Source organism: Hemitrygon akajei, chromosome 11 (assembly GCF_048418815.1).
Source record: "Hemitrygon akajei chromosome 11, sHemAka1.3, whole genome shotgun sequence".
Taxonomy (NCBI): Eukaryota; Metazoa; Chordata; class Chondrichthyes; order Myliobatiformes; family Dasyatidae; genus Hemitrygon; species Hemitrygon akajei.
Window position 1 is genome coordinate 174,190,166 of NC_133134.1, and position 18,492 is coordinate 174,208,657.

Below are 18,492 nucleotides of genomic sequence, written 5' to 3' on the forward strand. Positions count from 1 at the left end.
AATGCTGAGGCTAGTCAGGCAACACTTCGAGTATCGTCAGCAGTTTTGGGTCCCATATTTCAGACAGGATGTACTGTCATTGGAAAGAGCCGAGAGGAGGTTCAGGAGGATGATTCTGGGAATGAAGGGGTTAACATAGGAGGAGCATTTGGCAGCTTTGGGCCTGAACTCACTGGAATTTAGAAGAATTTTGGGGGATCTTATTGAAACATGCCGGATGTTGAAAGGACTAAATGAGATGGATGTAGAGAGGATGTTTCTCATGGTGGGGGTGTCCAGAACTGGAGGGCACAGCATCAAAATTGATGGGCAACCTTTTAAAACAAGATTATGGGGAGAAGGCAGGTGTATGCGGTTGAGTAAGTTGTGGGATCAGCCATGGTAGAATGGCAGAGCACACTCAATGGTCTAAATGGTCTAATTCTGCTCCTTCGTCCTGAGGTCTTATGTCCTATGGAGTCACACTACCAGGTTCAGGAACACACACAAAATGCTGGAGGAAGTCAGCAGGTCGAGAAGCATCTATGAACAAGAGTAAACAGTGATATTTCAGGAATGAGGAGGGGGAAAAGATGCCTGAATAGGGGAGGGGAAAGAGACTACCCAGAAGGTGCCAGCTGAAGCCAGGTGGGTGGGAAAGGTCAAGGGTTAGACAAGAAGGAATCTGATAGGAGAGGAGAGTGTACAACAGAAGAAAGGGAAGGAGGAGGGGACTCGGAGGAAGTAATAGGCAATTGAGAAGAAGTGAATGGTCAGAGTGAGGAATGGAAGGGGAGGGGGTATTTGTTCACCAGAAGGAGTAATCGATATTCATGCCATCAGTAGGAGGGTATCCATTGAAAATAAGGTGTTGCTTCTCCACCCTGAGGGTGGCCTCACCTTGACAGAAGAGAAGGCTATGGATCAAAACATGGTTCAGGAACAGTTTTACCCCTCAGCCATCTGGCTCTTAAACCAAAGGGGATAACTTCACTCATCTTTTCTTGCCCTATCGTTAAAATGTTCTCACAACCTATGGACTCACTTTCAAGCACTCTTCATCTCATGTTCTGAATATTCTCTTTCTATCTTTCTATTTTTCCACAATTTGTTTTTTTGTGCACACTGGTTAAATGCCAAAGTGATCTTTCATTGATTTTGTTATGATTATTATTCTATTATAGATTTATTGAGTTATGCCTGCAAGAAAATGAATCCCAGGGATATATTTGGTAACATATGTGTAAAGTACTTGATAGTAAATTTACTTTTAACTTTGAACTAGAGCGATCAGCAGAGCCAGCATCGATTCAGTGTCCTCCTGCTGTAGTGACTATTGATAAATTATTATCTTGAAGGTAGCAACCGTTCTTCGATTTTCTTTCTACAGGTGATCTGCTGGAAAGTTTGGTAACTCATCCAGAGTATAAATTACTAGGCTTGATGAACATCCCACAGATGTCTGACATTTCTTTGCAGTTCAGTACCTTTACCTGGCCAGGGCTACTGAAGCACCTGCGACAAATGCTGATGGCCAATACAAAAATGGAAGCAGGTCGGTGATTGTCTGTTCCTCAACAAACAGCATTTACTATAGAAGTCATAGAATCATACAGCATGCAAACGGAGTGTTTGACCAAACTTGTGTATGTTCATTGCTGGACACCCTCCTTATTCATCACATCTTCCAGCCTGATGGGATGCATCCCAGGGTGCTGAAGGAATTGGCGGAGGTTATAGTCATCATTTATCAAAATTCTCTAGACTCTGGGCAGGTCCCAGTGGATTGGAAGACAGCAAATGTCACACCACTTTTTAGAAAAGAATGTAGGCAAAAGACAGGCAACTATAGGCCAGCTAGTTTAACATCTGTAGTCGGGAAAATGCTTGAAGCTGTCATTAAGGAAGAAATAATGAAACATTTAGAAAGGAGTAGTTCCATTAGACAGATGCAGCATGGATTCAGAAAGGGCAGGTCCTGTTTGACAAACTTACTGGAGTTCTTTGAGGACACAATGAGTGCAGTGGATAGAGTGGAACAGGTGGATGTCGTATACTTGGATTTCCAGAAGGCGTTCGATAAGGTGCTGCACAAAAGACTTATAAATAAGATACGGATGCATGGAGTCAGAGGAAGTGTATTGGCATGGATAGTGGATTGGTTAACCAATAGAAGGCAGAAAGCTGGTATAAATAGGTGTTTCTCCAGTTGGCAGTCAGTGGTGAGTGGGGTGCCGCAGGGGTCGGTGCTGGGCCTGCAGCTGTTTACCCTTTACATTGATGATTTGGACGAGGGGACTGAGTGTAGCGCAGCAAAATTTGCTGATGACGTTAAACTGAGTGGAAAAGCAAATTGTACAGGGGATGTGGAGAGTCTGCAGAGGGATATAGATAGGTTAAGTGAGTGGGCCAAGGTCTGGCAGATGGAATACAACGTTGGTAAATGCAAGACTTTGGAAGGAATAATAGAAAAGCAGATTATTATTTAAATGGTGAAAGATTGCAGCATGCTGTTCTGCGGAGGGACTTGGGAGTGCTTGTTCATGAATCGCTGAAAGTTGGTTTGCAGGCACAACAGGTTATTAAGAAGGCAAACGGAATGTTGGCCTTCATTGCTAGAGGGATTGAATTTGAGAGCAGGGAGGTCATGCTGCAAATATACAGGGTACTGGTGAGGCTGCACCTGGAGCACTGTGCAGTTCTGGTCTCCATATTTGAGGAAGGATATACTGGCTTTGGAGGCAGTGCAGAGGAGGTTCACTGGGTTGATTGCAGGGATGAAGGGGTTAACCTATGAGGAGAGATTGAGTCACCTGGGACTATACCTCTGGAGTTCAGAAGAATGAGAGGGGATCTTATAGAGACATACAAAATTTTGAAAGGGATAGAGAAGATAGAAGTAGGAATGTTGCTTCCATTGGTAGGTGAGACTAGAACTGGGGGGCATTGCCTCAAGATTCAGGGGAGAAGATTTAGGACGGAAATGAGGAGAAACTGTTTTTCCCAGAGAGTGGTGAATCTGTGGAATTCTCTGCCCAGGGAAGCAGTTGAGGATTCTTCACTAAATATATTTCAGATACAGTTAAATAGATTTTTACATAGTAAGGGAATTAAGGGTTATGGGGAAAAAGCAGGGAGATGGAGCTGAGTTTATGGACAGATCAGCCATGATCTTATCACATGGTGGGGCAGGCTCGACAGGCCAGACAGCCTACTGCTGCTCCTGTTTCTTATGTTCTTATGTTCATTTGACCCATGGCCTTCAATGCCTTAATGATTCAAGTGCTGGTCTAGGCATTTAATAAAGTGCTGGTAAGGACAAAACTTCAACCACTCTTTCACCCAATGCATTCTAAGTATAGTACTTACCACGCTCTGGATGAAGAAGGTCCTTCATATCTACTCTGAACCTTTTCCCCCTCAGCTGAACTTGTGTCTTTTAGCTTTACCGATAAAATAGTAAATTGGATTATTATTGTCACGTGTACCAAAGTACTGTAGAAAACTTTGCTTTGCATGCCTTCCATACAGATCATTTCCTTACAACAGTACGTTGAGGTAGTGCAAGGTAAAAGGATAACAGAATACAGAATAAAGTGTAACAGCAACAGGAAAAATTATGCTGCAGGCAGACAATAAGGTGCAAGGTCACAATGAGATAAATGCTGAGGTCAAGAGTCTATTTTACCTTACTAGGGAGCCAGTAAATAGTCTTTTAACAATAGAATAGAAGCTGTCCTTGAGACCATGCTTTCATGCATTTATATCTTCTGCCCAGTGGGGGAGGGGGAGAAGAGAATATCCAGGGTGAGTGGGATATTTTATTATGCTGGCTACTTTACCAAGGCCATTATAAGTGTAGACAAAGTTCATGGATTTGGGGTTGGGGGGTTTATTGGTGTCTATGTATGCTCAGTTGTGTATAGCTCTGTAGTTTCTTGCATTTATAAGACCATAAGATATAGGATCAGAAGTAGGCCATTCAGCCCATCGAGTCTGCTCCGCCATTCAGTCACAGGCTGATCCAATTCTTCCAGTCATCTTCACTCCCTTGCCTTCTCCCCATACCCTTAGATGCCCTGGCTAATCAAAAACCTATCTATCTCTGCCTTAAATGCACCCAATGACTTGGCCTCCGCAGCCACTCGTGGCAACAAGTTCCACAGATTTACCACCCTCTGGCTAAAGTAATTTCTCCACTTCTCTGTTCTAAATGGATGTCCTTCAATCCTGAAGTTGTACTCTCTTGTCCTAGGCTCCTCTACCAAGGGAAGTAACTTTGCCACATCTAATCTGTTCAGGCCTTTTAACATTTGGAATGTTTCTATGAGATTCCCCCCTCATTTTCCTGAACTCCAGGGAATACAGCCCAAGCGCTGCCAGACGTTTCTCATATGGTAACCCTTTCATTCCTGGAATTATTCTCATGAATCTTCTCTGAACCCTCTCTGATGTCCAAATTTATCCTTTCTAAAATAGGGAGCCCAAAACTGCACACAGTACTCCAAGTGTGGTCTCACGAGTGCCTTACACAGCCTCAACGTCACATCCCTGCTCTCATATTCTATACCTCTAGAAATGAATGCCAGCATTGCATTCGTCTTCTTCACCACCAACTCAACCTGGAGGTTAACCTTAGGGTATCCTGCACAAGGACTCCCAAGTCCCTTTGCATGTCTGCATTTTGAATTCTCTCCCTATCTATATAATAGTCTGCCCATTTATTTCTTCCACCATGGTGCATGACCATACACTTTCCAAAATTGTATTTCATTTGCCACTTTTTTGCCCATTCCCCTAAACTATCTTAAGTCTCTCTGCAGGCTCTCTGTTTCCTCAACACTACCCACTGCTCCACCTATCTTTGTATCATCGGCAAATTTAGCTACAAATCCATTAATCCCATTGTCCAAATCATTGACATACATCATAAAAAGCAGCGGTCCCAACACCAACCCCTGTGGAACTCCACTGGTAACCGGCAGCCAGCCAGAATAAGATCCCTTTATTCCCATTCTCTGTTTTCTGCTTATCAGCCAATGCTCCACCTATGCTAGTAGATCCCCTGTAATTCCATGGACTCTTATCTTGTTAAGCAGCCTCATGTGTGGCCCCTTGTCAAAGGCCTTCTGAAAATCCAAGTACACCACATCTACTGCATCTCCTTTGTCTACCCTGCTTGTAATTTCCTCAAAAAATTGCAGTAGGTTAGTCAGGCAGGATTTTCCTTTCAGGAAACCATGCTGAGTTCTGCCTATCTTATCATGTGCCTCCAGGTATTCCGTAATCTCATCCCTAACACTCGATTTCAACAACTTCCCAGCCACTGATGTCAAGCTAACTGAACTCTAGTTTCCTTTCTGCTGCCTCCCACCCTTCTTATAGGAAAGGATTGCCATGATACATCCAGATAGAATACTGTCTATTATTCATTGATAAAATTTAATAAGGGTCAAAGGAGATATCCAAATTTGTTTAGCCCCCTGAGGAGGTGGAAGTTGCTGGTATGCTTTTTTGACCAGGGGATCAATGTGGTTGGATTGGGACATGTTTTTGGTGATGTTCACACCTAGAAATTTGAAGTTCTCAACCCTGTTGACCTCACCACCATTGATGTAGACTGGAGCTTGTGCACAGCCCTCCTTCATGACACTGTGTCACAAGTGTCTTCTATCTCCTTCCTGTACTCTGACTCATTATTATTTGAGATACAGCATAGTATGGAGGTATTATCTGGAGTTAAAGCAGAACTTGGGCATGTGCTTGTGATTGTGCAGGGAGTAGAGTAGGGGATCAAAAGGACGCAATCTTGTGTGATGCCAGTTTTGAGAATAATCATGATAGAGGTGTTGCTGCCTATCCTTTCTAATTCTGGTCTATTGGTCATTATATCAGGGATGCAGTAGAAGAATGGGATGTTGATACTTAGGTTTAAGAGCTTGGAGATGGATTTGCTCAGAATTGTGGTCTTGAAGAATGAACTGTAGGCAATAAGCAAGAGTTGCACACAGGTATCATTGCTGTGCATATGCTCCAGAGTTAACTCCAGAATCCCATTTCCTACCAGCTACAGCCACCTGCTGCTTAACCTTCTGCAGTTTGTGCATGAAACATAGAAAACATACAGCACAATACAGGCCCTACAGCCCACAAAGCTGTGCCGAACACGTCCCTACCTTAGAACGACCTAGGTTTTACTCACAGCCCTCAATTTTTCTAAGCTCCATGTAGCCATCCAGGAGTTGCTTCAAAGACCCTATCGTTTCTGCCTCCAGCACTGCCGCCGGCAACCCATTCCACACACTCACCATTCTCTGTGTAAAAAAACTTACCCCTGATATCTTCTCTGTACCTACTTCGAAGTACCTTAAAAGTATGCCCTCTTGTTCTAGCCATTTCAGCCTTGGGGAAAAGCCTCTGACTATCCACACGATCAATGCCTCTCATTATCTTGTACACCTCTATCAGGTCACCTATCATCCTCCTTCACTCCAAGGAGAAAAGGCCGGGTTCACTCAACCTACTCTTATGAGGCATGCTCCCCGATCCAGCAAACATTCTTGTAAATCTCCTCTGCACCCTTTCTATGGTTTCCACATTCTTCCTGTAGTGAGGCAACCAGAACTGAGCACAGTACTCCAGGTGGGGTCTGACCAGGGTCCTATTTAGCTGCAACATTACCCCTCTTGGCTCTTAAACTCAATCCCACGATTGATGAAGGCCAATGCACCATATACCTTCTTAACCACAGAGTCAACCTGCGCAGCAGCTTTGAGTGTCCTCTGGATTCGGACCCAAGATCCTCCACACTGCCAAGAGTCTGACCGTTAATGCAATATTCTGCCATCATATTTGACCTACCAAAATGAACCACCTCACACTTACCTGGGTTGAACTCCATCTGCCACATCTCAGCCCAGTTTTGCATCCTATCATTGTCCTGTTGTAACCTCTAACAGCCCTCTACACTTTCCACAACACCCCCAACCTTTGTGTCATCAGCAAATTTACTAACCCATTCCTCCAATTCCTCATCCAGGTCATTTATAAAAGTAACAAACAGTAACGGTCCCAAAACAGATCCCTGAGACACACCACTGTTCACTGGCTTCGATGCAGAATATGACCCATCAACAACCACTCTTTGCCTTCTGTGGGCAAGCCAGTTCTAGATTCACAAAGCAATGTCCCCCTGAATCCCATGCCTCCTTACTTTTTCAATAAGCATTGCATGGTGTACCTTATCAAAAGCCTTGCTAAAATCCATATACACTACATCTACGGCTCTACCTTCATCAATGTGTTTAGTCACATCCTCAAAAAATTCAATCAGGCTCTTAAGGCATGACCTGCCTTTGACAAAGCCATGCTTACTATTCCTAATCATATTATGCCTCTCCAAATGTTCATGAATCCTGCCTCTCAGGATCTTATCCATCAACTTGCCAACCACTGAAGTAAGACTCACTGGCCTATAATTTCCTGGGCTATCTCTACTCCCTTTCTTGAATAAGGGAACAACATCCGCAACCCTCCAATCCTCCAGAAACTCTCCCATCCTCATTGATAATGCAAAGATCATTGCCAGAGGCTCAGCAATCTCCTCCCTCGCTTCCCACAGTAGCCTGGGGTACATCCCATCTGGTCCCAGAGACTTATCCAACTTGATGCTTTCCAAAAGCTCCAGCACATCTTCTTCATTAATATCTACATTCTCAAGCTTTTCAGTCCACTTCAGGTTATCCCTACTGAAGGATCCTTTTCTGTAGTGAATACTGAAGCAAAGTAGTCATTAAGTTTCCCCGCTACTTCCTCCGGTTCCATACACGCTTTTCCACTGTCACACTTGATTGGTCCTATTCTCTCATGCCTTATCCTCTTGCTCTTCACATACCTGTAGAATGCCTTGGGGTTTTCCTTAATCCTGTTCGCCAGTGCCTTCTCATGGCCCCTTCTGGCTCTCCTAATTTCATTCTTAAGCTCCTTCCTGCTAGCTTTATAATCTTCTAGATTCCTATCATTACCTAGTTTTATGAACCTTTTGTAAGCTCTTCTTTTTTTCTTGACTAGATTTACAGAAGTCTTTTGTATGCCACTGATCTTGTACCCTACCATCTTTTTCATGTTATATTGGAATGTACCTACTCAGAACCTCATGCAAATATCCCCTGAATATTTGCCACATTTCCTCCATACATTTCCCTGAGAGCATCTGTTTCCAATTTATGCTTCCAAGTTCCTGCCAGATAGCCTCATATTTCTCCTTACTCCAATTAAACATTTCCCTAACTTGTCTGTTCCTATCCATCGCCAATGCTATGGTAAAGTATACAGAATTGTGATCACTATCTCCAAAATGCTCTCCCTCTGAGAGACCTGACACCTGACCAGGTTCATTTCCCAATACCAGATCAAGTACAGTCTCTCTTCTTGTATTGTGTCAAGAAACCTTACTGAATACACCTAACAAACTCCACCCCATCTAAACCCCTCACTCTAGGGAGATGCCAATCAATACTTGGGAAATTAAAATCTCCCACCACAATAACCCTGTTATTTTACTCCTTTCCAGAATCTCTCTCCCTATCTGCTCCTCGATGTCCTCGTTTCTATTGGGTGGTCTATAAAAAACACCCAGTAGATTATTGACCCCTTCCTATTCCTAACTTCCACCCACAGAGACTCTGTAGACAACCCCTTCATGACTTCCTCCTTTTCTTTAGCCATGACACTATCTCTGATCAACAGTGCTACGCTCCCCACCTCCTTTGCCTCCCTCCCTATCCTTTCTGAAACATCTAAAGCCTTGCACATGAAGTAGCCATTCCTGCCCCTGCACCATCCAAATCTCTGTACTGGCCACAACATCATAGCTCCAAGTGCTGACCCACGCTCTAAGCTCATCCGCCTTATTCATGATACTCCTTGCATTAAGAGAGAAACATCTCAAACCATCAGACTGAGCATGTCCCTTCTCTATCACCTGCCTATCCTCCCTTTCGCACTGTCTCCAAGCTTTCCCTATTTGTGAGCCAACCTCCCTTTCCTCAGTCACTTCACTTCAGTTCCTACCCCCAGCAATTCTCGTTTAAACTCTCCCCAATGACCTTAGCAAACCTTCCCGCCAGGATATTGGTCCACCTGAGATTCAAGTGCAACCTGTCCTTTTTGTACAGGTCACACCTGCCCCAGAAGAGGTCCCAATGATCCAAAAATCTGAATCCCTGCCCTCTGCTCCAATCCCTCAGCCACGCATTTATCCTCCACCTCATTCTATTCCTATACTCACTGTCACGTGCCACAGGCATAATCCTGAGATTACTACCTTTGCGGTCCTGCTTCTCAACTTCTTTCCTAACTCCCTGTAGTCTTTTCCTACCTATGTTGTTGGTACCAATATGTAGCATGACCTCTGCTGTTCTCCTTCCCAGTTCAAGATATCGTGGACGCGATCAGAAACATCCTGAACCCTGCCACCTGGGAGGCAAACTACTATCCGACTTTCTTTCCTGCGTCCACAGAATCACCTGTCTGACCTCCTGACTATAGAGCCCCCTATCATTGCTACCATCCTCTTCCTTTCCCTACCCTTCTGAGCCACAGGGCCAGACTCTGTGCCAGAGGCGCGACCACTGTTGCTTCCCCCAGGTAGGCCGTCCCTTCCAACAGTACTCAAGCAGGAGTACTTATTGTTAAAGGGGGACTGCCACTGGGGTACTCTCTAGTACCTGACTCTTCCCCTTCCCTCTCCTGACTATTACCCACTTCTCTGTCTCCTGAGGCCCTGGTGTTACTACCTACCTATAGCTCCTCTCTATCACCTCCTCACTCTCCATGACCAGACGAAGGTCATCGAACTGCAACTCCAGTTCCCTAATGCGGTCTCTAAGGAGCTGCAGCTCGACGCAGCTGGTGCAGATGTGATTGGCCGGGAGGCCGGGAGTCTCCAGGACCTCCAACATCTGACACCGAGCACAGAAAACCAGCCTCACACACATACTTTCTGTCTTTATTTTAAACAGATAACCTTCCTGGCCTCAACCCTTCATCGCCAAAGCCTTCCTACTCTGCCTCCCATTACTCCGTTGCCTGCTCTGTAAATCTGTCTTCTTTTTAAACTCTTCCCGCTGTTCTCACTGGCCAACCTCAGTGCGCTTGCGTAGTCATACCCTGTTCAAACCACTGAAGAAATAACCGCCACCTTTTCAACTCTGCTCACTTTTAAACTCTTCCCGCTGTTCTCACTGGCCAGCCTCCACGTGCTGTCACAATTGTGCCCAATTCAAACCGCTTAACATATAACCCTTCATTCCCTCTGTACTTCACTTATTTGCGGTCTTTTTCCAATTAAATAACTGAAATGCACCCTTTCCCAAGTCAAACTCCATTTGCCAAGTTTTCACCAAACATTCAATCTATCTGTACCCCAATGCAGAGGCACAATATTCTCATTACAACTTACCCTTCTGGTGATCAGTACTCAATTAGATTATAGAACTCTGAATTCCTTAAGAATATCAGTAATTGTGCATACATATAAAACAGGAAGAACAGAATGCCTTGCAGAGTAAATTAGCACCAGATACTGTCACTGAAATAATTACTGCGGCTGTGAAAGCAAGTTATGAGAGTCATGTGATCAAAGGTGAGAAAAGCTGGTTACTCTCAATATATTTCCAGTTCTGAAGGTCACAGTAATAAATATCAACTGTTTCTGCATGAAACCTCTCAAATGTCTTGCAATGTTTTAATATCAGATTTAATGTCCATTGACAGTGGTATGTTGCTTTTGACAAATGCTTGCATTTGTTTTAACTTTGACAATCGAAAAGCACATCAAACATTAAGAGAAACAGTCCTCTTCTCTTTACTGCTTAATGTCATTCAGAATTCTTTGATTTCAAAACGATACCTATAACCACAACTTTTATTTATATATAGTGCCTTTCACAAAGCAAAATGTGTCAAGGCACTTTAGAGGACCATATTCAAACCGTTTGATTCTGAGCGATGCAAGCAAAAAAGTACGAGCAAACAGATTAGCTTTAAAAAAGAAAGAAAAATTGTTCCATCCTCAAGCTTGTTCCATACAGGTGTGTAGGAGTGAGGAGGGAGGGGGGACGGAGACTGGAGAGATGTGACCGGAACAAAGAAACTTGGAACTAGCTGGATCAGCATGGACTGGTTAGACAAAATGGCCTGTATCTGTGATACGTTGCTGTATGACTTTGTACTGGTCCGGCAAGGTGGCAGCGTTGGGTTGCAGCGGCTTCTAAGGGGTCAACAATAGGTGCTACGGTTCCACTTAAACATACCTCTAATGATTGCAAGTTCCTGCTATACATTAACACATTAACACATAAAGTACTGCAGGTCTGCACCATCAGTGAGGTACTTGCTGGCAGAGATAATAAAGGAGTTGAGCAACTTGCTGCTGCCTGGGTCGATGGAGGCTTACGGTCAAATAGCAAGTGGCCGTCTTGGTCATTTTTTCTTGTAATTGCAAGACCTCTTTGGATGCTCTACCCTTTGAGAAGGGAAGAAGGCAAAGGAAAGGAAATTATTGGCCAGTTAGCCTAACCTCAGTGATTGGGAGAGTGTTAAGGATGAGGTTTCGAGGTACTTGGAGACTAATGATAAAATAAGTCAAAATCAGCATGGTTTCTGTAAAAGGAAATCTTGCCTGTCAAATTTGTTAAAGTTCTTTGAAGAAGTAACAGGGTGGACAAAGTGGATGTCATTTACTTTAGATTTTCAGGAGGCATTTGATAAGATACCACACATGAGGCTGCTTAACAAGGTAAAATCCTGTGGTGTTTCAGGAAAGATACTGGCATGGATAGAGGAATGGCTGACAGTCAGAAGGCAGCGAGTGGGAATAAAAGGGGCCTTTTCTAGTTGGCTGCCGGCTTTAGGGGTCCTCGGGTGAGTATTGGGACCGCTGCCTTTCACATTGTTTATCAGTGATTTAGATAATGGAATCGATGGCTTTGTGGCAAAGTGTGCAGATGATATGAAGGTAGGTGGAGGGGTAGGTAGTGCTGAGGAAGCAATGGGATTGCAGGACTTAGACAAATTGGAGGAATGGGCAGAAAAACCTGGCAGATGGAGTAGTGTTGGGAAATGTACAATAATGCATTTTGGTAAAAGAAACAATAATATGGACTATTATTTAAATGGGGAAAAGGTTCAAACATCATAGTTGCAGAGGGACTTGGAAGTCCTTGTACAAGACTCCCAGAAGGTTAATTTACAGGTTGAGTCTGTGGTAAAGAAGGCAAATGCAATGTTGGCATTTATTTGAAGGGGAATAGAAGATAAGCAGATAATGTGAGGGATGCTTATGTGAGAATGCTGTTCTTGGACTACAGTTCAGCATTCAGCACAATAAATCCCTCCAGGCTCAACAAGAAAATTAGAGACCTCAGCTTTCACCCTGCCTTGTGTGGCTGGATTCTGGACTTCCTGTCAGATCGCCGGCAGGTGGTAAGAGTGGGCTCCCTTACCTACACTCCTCTGACCATCAACACAGGTGCTCCTCAGAGCTGTGTACTAAGCCCCTTCCTTTACTCTCTGTATACCCATGACTGTGTCACCACCCACAGTTCCAATCTGCTAAATAAATTTGCAGGTGACACTGCACTGATTGGCCTAATCTTAAATAACAATGAGGCAGCCTACAGAGAGGAAGTCATCGCCCTACACAGTGATGTCAAGAAAACAATCTCTCCCTCAATATTGCAAAAACAAAGGAGCTGGTTGTGAACTACAGGAGGAATGGAGACAGGCTAACCACTATTGACATCAATGGATCTGGGGTTGAGAGGGTGAGCAGCTCTAAGTTTCTTGTCATAACCATCACTGAGGACCTTAAGTGGTATGTACAAACCTGAGTGTGGTGAAAAAGGCACAACAGTGCCTCCTTCAACTCAGATGGTTGAAGAAGTTTGGTGTGCGCCCCCAAATTCTAAGAACTTTCTGTGGGGGCATGATTGACAGCATCCTGACCGGCTGCATCATTGCCTGGTATGGGAACTGTACTTCCTCCAATCACAGGACTCTGCAGAGAGTGGTGCGGACAGCCCAGCACATCTGTAGATGTGAACTTCCTACAGCAGCAACGAATAAGGTCTTCCTGGAGATTTTCAGATGTTCCTCCGTGCTCCCACGTCCATTTTTCATCCGATTATGATTGTGCATGGCACTCCGCTTCACAAATAACAGATAATCAACTCTGGAGTGGCCGCTGCAAGCTGCATCATGCCGCCATCTTGGATTCAAATGTCCGTAATGGCGGGAAGAGAGACCCCGATGATCTTCTCAGCTGACCTCACTATCCGCTGCAGGGTCTTGCGATCCGAGATGGTACAATTTCCAACCCAGGCAGTGATGCAGCTGCTCAGGATGCTCTCAATACAACCCCTGTAGAATGTGATGAAGATGGGGGGTGGGAGATGGACTTTCCTCAGCCTTTGCAGAAAGTAGAGATGCTGCTGGGCTTTCTTTGCTATGGAGCTGGTGTTGAGGGACCAGGTGAGATTCTCCGCCAGGTGAACACCAAGAAATTTGGTGCTCTTAACGATCTCTACCGAGGAGCCATCGATATTCAGCGGGGTGGTCGCTCTGTGCTCTCCTGAAGTCAACATTTAGACGGAGATGTAACGTAAAGATTTATACTCCTCATGTATATGATGGATATAAGTAATAAAGTCAATTCAATTCAATTCAATTCAATTAATGCTGAGCCTTTATCAGACTCTAGTCAGGCCACACTTGGAGTATTGTCAACAGTTTTGGGCCCCATATCTCAGAAAGGATGTGTTGTCATTGGAGAGAGTCCAGAGGAGGTTCGCGAGGATGATTCCAAGAATGAAGAGGTTAACATATGAGGAGTGTTTGGCAGCTTTGGACCTGTGCTCACTGGAATTTGGAAGAATTCAGTGAGGATCTCATTGAAACCTACCCAACGTTGAAAGGACTAGATAGGGGGATGTGGAGAGGATATTTCCTGTGGTGGGGTATTCAGAACTAGAGGGCACAGCCTCAAAACTGAGAGGCAATGTTTTAGAACAGAGGTAAGGAGGAATTTTTATAGCCAAAAATAAGTGAATCTGGAATGCTCTGCCACATACTGCAGTGGAGGCCAAGTCTGTGGGTATATTTAAGGTGGAAGTTGATAGTTTCTTGATCAGTCAGGACATCAAAGGATATGGCAAGAAGTCAGGTGTATTAAGTTGAGTTGCATCCCAGATCAGCCATGATGGAATGGTGGAGCAGATGTGATGGACTGAATGGCCTAATTCTGCTCCTATGTTTTATGGTCTTATGGTCATTGTTAATGTGGTATGCTGCAAGTTCAATTCGCTGATTCACTGGATGAGAGCAGGGGCCATGGAGGAGCTGCCTGGCCGTAGTAGTAGGAACTAGGCCTCAAGTCTTGGTATTGCCTGTTTGCAGTCACCTGGATTGAGGAGGCGATGCTGTTGTGTATCATTGGAGACAGTGTGGTGTGGTGTCCAGAACGGAGTCAGTGCTGCCTTCCCAGGATTTTGCTTGGCAGAAGATGAGCTTTGCTGTGGCAGACTGCAGGTATTTTTTGGCTGGACTAGGGGCCTCAAGCCATGGGGAGAAAGGTGTCCAAGCCGGAGTGCTCCACTGGGGGAAGCGTGACACAGCTGTAGTCAACTAAAGATTTCAAATGGACTGAGGGCTGTAGACTGTATACATTTATGTTTGTGTGATTATGTTTTTACTAATATTCTATATGTGCTTGACTGGGCCTCGAACTGCGTTGTCACTCGGCAGGCATCAGAGCTGGCGCACTCTATTGTGGTTGGCAGATGGGCTGGGGTTCTACATCATTCTGCATCATCATAGTTTACAGATATATATGTGTGTGTGTGTGTGTGTGTGTGTGTGTGTGTGTGTGTGTGTGTGTGTGTGTGTGTGTGTGTGTGTGTGTGTGTGTGTGTGTGTGTGTGTGTGTGTGTGTGTGTGTGTGTATATATATATATATATATATATGGGTTTGTTTTCTCGTATGTGTGAGGGCTGGGTGTCATCTGGGCTGGGGGGGTGTGGTTAGTCAGGGCTGTTGCATACCACTGGGGGATGTGTGGCACAACTCCAGAATGGAGTTGTTGCTGACCCCCCCCCGGTGTTCGCTTGGCTGGAGATGGGTTCTATTATGGTCGATTGGTAATGCGAGTTTTGGGACTCTTTTATTCCTTGATTGTGATACCATTTCTGCTTGCTATCTTGTGTGTGCTGTACTGTAGGTGATTGTTGATAGTAAGTTTTTCACCTTGACCCCTAAGAGCACTGGCTCATTTGGCTGTATTCAGACACGTATGATTAAAAGACAATTAAACTTGAATTGAATTAAATGAGTGTATTTTTTTTATCATCGTTTTAAGGTTCCATTTCTGTTTTCAGGTATTGACTGGCGAGTGAAACTTCCCCTGATAGGTCTTCCCCCAGCTGCAAGAGTTTCACAAAATAAAGAGCTGCATGTCAATATGTCTCTGGCCAACCTACTGATATTGCGAGGGAAAGATGTTCAGGAAGTTGATGCAGGTGAAAACGATAGCAGGACTATACATCAAATGTAACTTACTGATAATCATGTTATTTAAATTATCTTCAGGATGAAGAGCAGTCTGATGAACTGATCTAACAGTCATACAGCTACATTTCTGTTAATACTAATAGTAATGCAAGTTTTAAATCTTTTGTTGCAGTACATACCAAATCTGAATTTAATGTTAGAAACCTATCACCAACGTCCAATACAGGAAATCTGGGATTGTTAAGATCATGTACACCTTTCACATAGAGAAAACAGCCTACTCGTATTGATTGCCATGAGCTGCAGCATATTTTGGCTTTTTTAAAATGTTTTATGATTTGAGTAACTAAAATGCAGTACAATAACTGACTTGAGTCCTTGCATTTTGGAGTTCTTGATTGATTATATGTGACTTATCTAAAATAGCCACAGGCTCCTTGTTTAATGATATTGCTTTTTCAGGCAGTTTTCAGGATCGAGCACTGTACACTTCCTGGATGCCTGTGGATACTGCCTTCAATCTCTGGAGAACCTCTGTACCCTTCAATAAGTATGAGAAATCAGCCACTCTTGTCAGCAATAGCCAGTGTCTCCTGAAACCTCTGGACTGTGCAATCAATAAAGCTTGGGACATGTTTGCCTCCAGGTTGGTGCCAATTTGACAAGTCAAATGACATGTTTCCTATCTAGTATTCTGCCGTTCATTTACCCTTTCATATATTATTTATTTTATTGCCCCTTTGATGTCATCCCTTTGACCCTCCGTTCCATTCTGTAACAACAGAATCTGTTTCTACCATAGACTAGCTGTCGATAGCTAAAGCTGTCAGTGTTGGAAGCTTACCACTTTTGAGCGCGTGCACGTTGGATAGATACCTGAGTCTGCATATTCCATGTTACTCGTGATGCTGTGCTGTCTAATGCCAGTATTTGGACTTGAGATTATTTATTCTTTAAAATTAAAAAAAAAAGAAACAGAAGCAAGAGTAGAGTTTAGTGCTCCTTAAGACTACGCTAACAGGCTCTACTTGAATACCTAATGTTCACTAATGTCCTTTAGAGGAGGAATATTGCTGTCCTTTCCTGGTCTGGCTTGTATGTAACTCCAGACCCACAGTAATGTGGTTGACTCTTAAATGTCCTCTGAGATTGTCTAGCAAGCCAGTCAGTTGTATCCAACTGCTAAAAAGAAAATAATAAGGAATAAATCTGGTCGGATAACCCGGCATTAATCTAGGCACTGGAAATGACAACAACAAAACCAGCTCTGTTGACCCTCCTTACTAACCTCTGGGGACTTGTGCCAAAGTTGGGAGAGCTGTCTCACAGACTAGTCAGTTTGTACAGGCAGAATCATACCTTACAGTTAACATTCGAGACTCCACACCGTCACCATTCCTGGGTATGTACTGTCTCTCTGGCAGGACAGACCTAGCAGAGGCGATGGCACAGAGGGAGTTGCCGTGGTAACTCTCAACATTGACTCTGGACCCCATGAAATCTCATAGCACCATGTTATACATGGGCAAGGAAACCTGCTGATTACCATATACCCTCAGCTGATGAATTAGTACTTTTCCATGTTGAGCAGCACTTGGAAGAGGCATTGAGGGTGGCAAGGGAACAGAATGTATGCTGGGTGGGGAACCTCAATGTTCATCACAGAGTGGCTCAGTAGTACCACCACAGACTGAGCTGGTAGGGTCCTACTGGACATAGCCACTAGACTGGAACTACAGCAGGTGGTGAGGGAACCAACAAGAGGGAAAAACACACTTGACTTCATTTCACCAACCTGCCTACCACAGAAGCATCTGTCCATGACAGCAATGGTAGAAGTGACCACTGCACAGTATTTGTGAAGACGAAATCCCATCTCCATATTGAAGAAACCCTCCACCGTATTGTGTGGTACTATCACCGTGCTAAATGGGATAGACTTCAAACAGATCTAGCAGCTCAAGACCAGGCATCTATGAGGTGCTATGGGCCATCAGCAGCAGCAGAATTGTACTCAATCTGTAACCTCAGGGCCTGACATTTCCCACCACTCTTAATGTTACCACCAGGCCAGGGGATCAACCTTGGTTCAATGAAGAGTACAGGGGGGCATACCGAGAACAACACCAGATATACCTCAGTATGAGGTGTCATCCTGGTAAAGCCACAGTCATGGAATTCCTTCACTAACAGCACTGCGGGTATACCTACACCTCAGGAACTGCTGAGGTTCAAGAAGGCAGCTCATCCCCACCTTCTCAAAGGCAACTAAAGATGGGCAATAAATGCTGGCTTAGCTGGCAACACCCACATCCCCAAATGAATAAATTTTAAAAAAATCACTGTACTACTTGTCATTATATCCTAGAATCTCAGAAGTGGGCCCTTCAGCCCATCTCATCCATGCTGACTGTAATGCTTGCCTATGCTAATTCCATTTGCCTGCAACTGGCTCATATTTTTATATGTCTTTCCTATTCAAGTGTCTGGCCAAATGCCTTTTAACTGTAATCGTATTTGCCTTTACTACCTCCCCACTGACAGGAAATGGTTTCTCAGCACACAGTATTCCAGTTGTAGCCTAAGCAAAGATTAATACAGCTGCAACATGACTTCCTGATTTTTATACTTAACATCCAAACTGATGAAGACAACTATTGCCCCCTTTACCTTTCTATCTACTTGTGTTATTACTTTCAGGGAGCAATGGACTTGAACCCCAAGATCCGTCTGTATATCAATGCTCGGAAATGCTCTTTAACTATATAAATTCCCTTTACATTTGACCTCTCAAAGTGCAGAGTTGTCCGGGTTAAAGTCCATCTGTGCCATTTCTTGGCCATCAATCAACCTTTGCTTTCCTCCCTCTCCTATTTCTGCTGACTCTACTGTGCTGTGTGCTGTGATGACAAATACAAAGTATTTATTTGTATTTGTTTATTCTC

The 18,492-nt window shown here is 44.1% G+C and overlaps 1 protein-coding gene across 6 annotated transcripts in view; it reads left to right on the plus strand.

The window, feature by feature from the left end:
* tubd1 (tubulin, delta 1) overlaps positions 1–18,492 on the plus strand; it is a 106,925-nt gene that overhangs the window by 39,690 nt on the left and 48,743 nt on the right. For all 6 annotated transcript variants that reach the window (XM_073062301.1, XM_073062302.1, XM_073062305.1 and 3 more), the window contains 3 exons: positions 1,370–1,534; positions 15,415–15,555; positions 16,010–16,193. In XM_073062301.1, the coding sequence (XP_072918402.1) occupies positions 1,370–1,534; positions 15,415–15,555; positions 16,010–16,193 (490 nt within the window). The remainder of the gene's footprint in view (positions 1–1,369; positions 1,535–15,414; positions 15,556–16,009; positions 16,194–18,492) is intronic.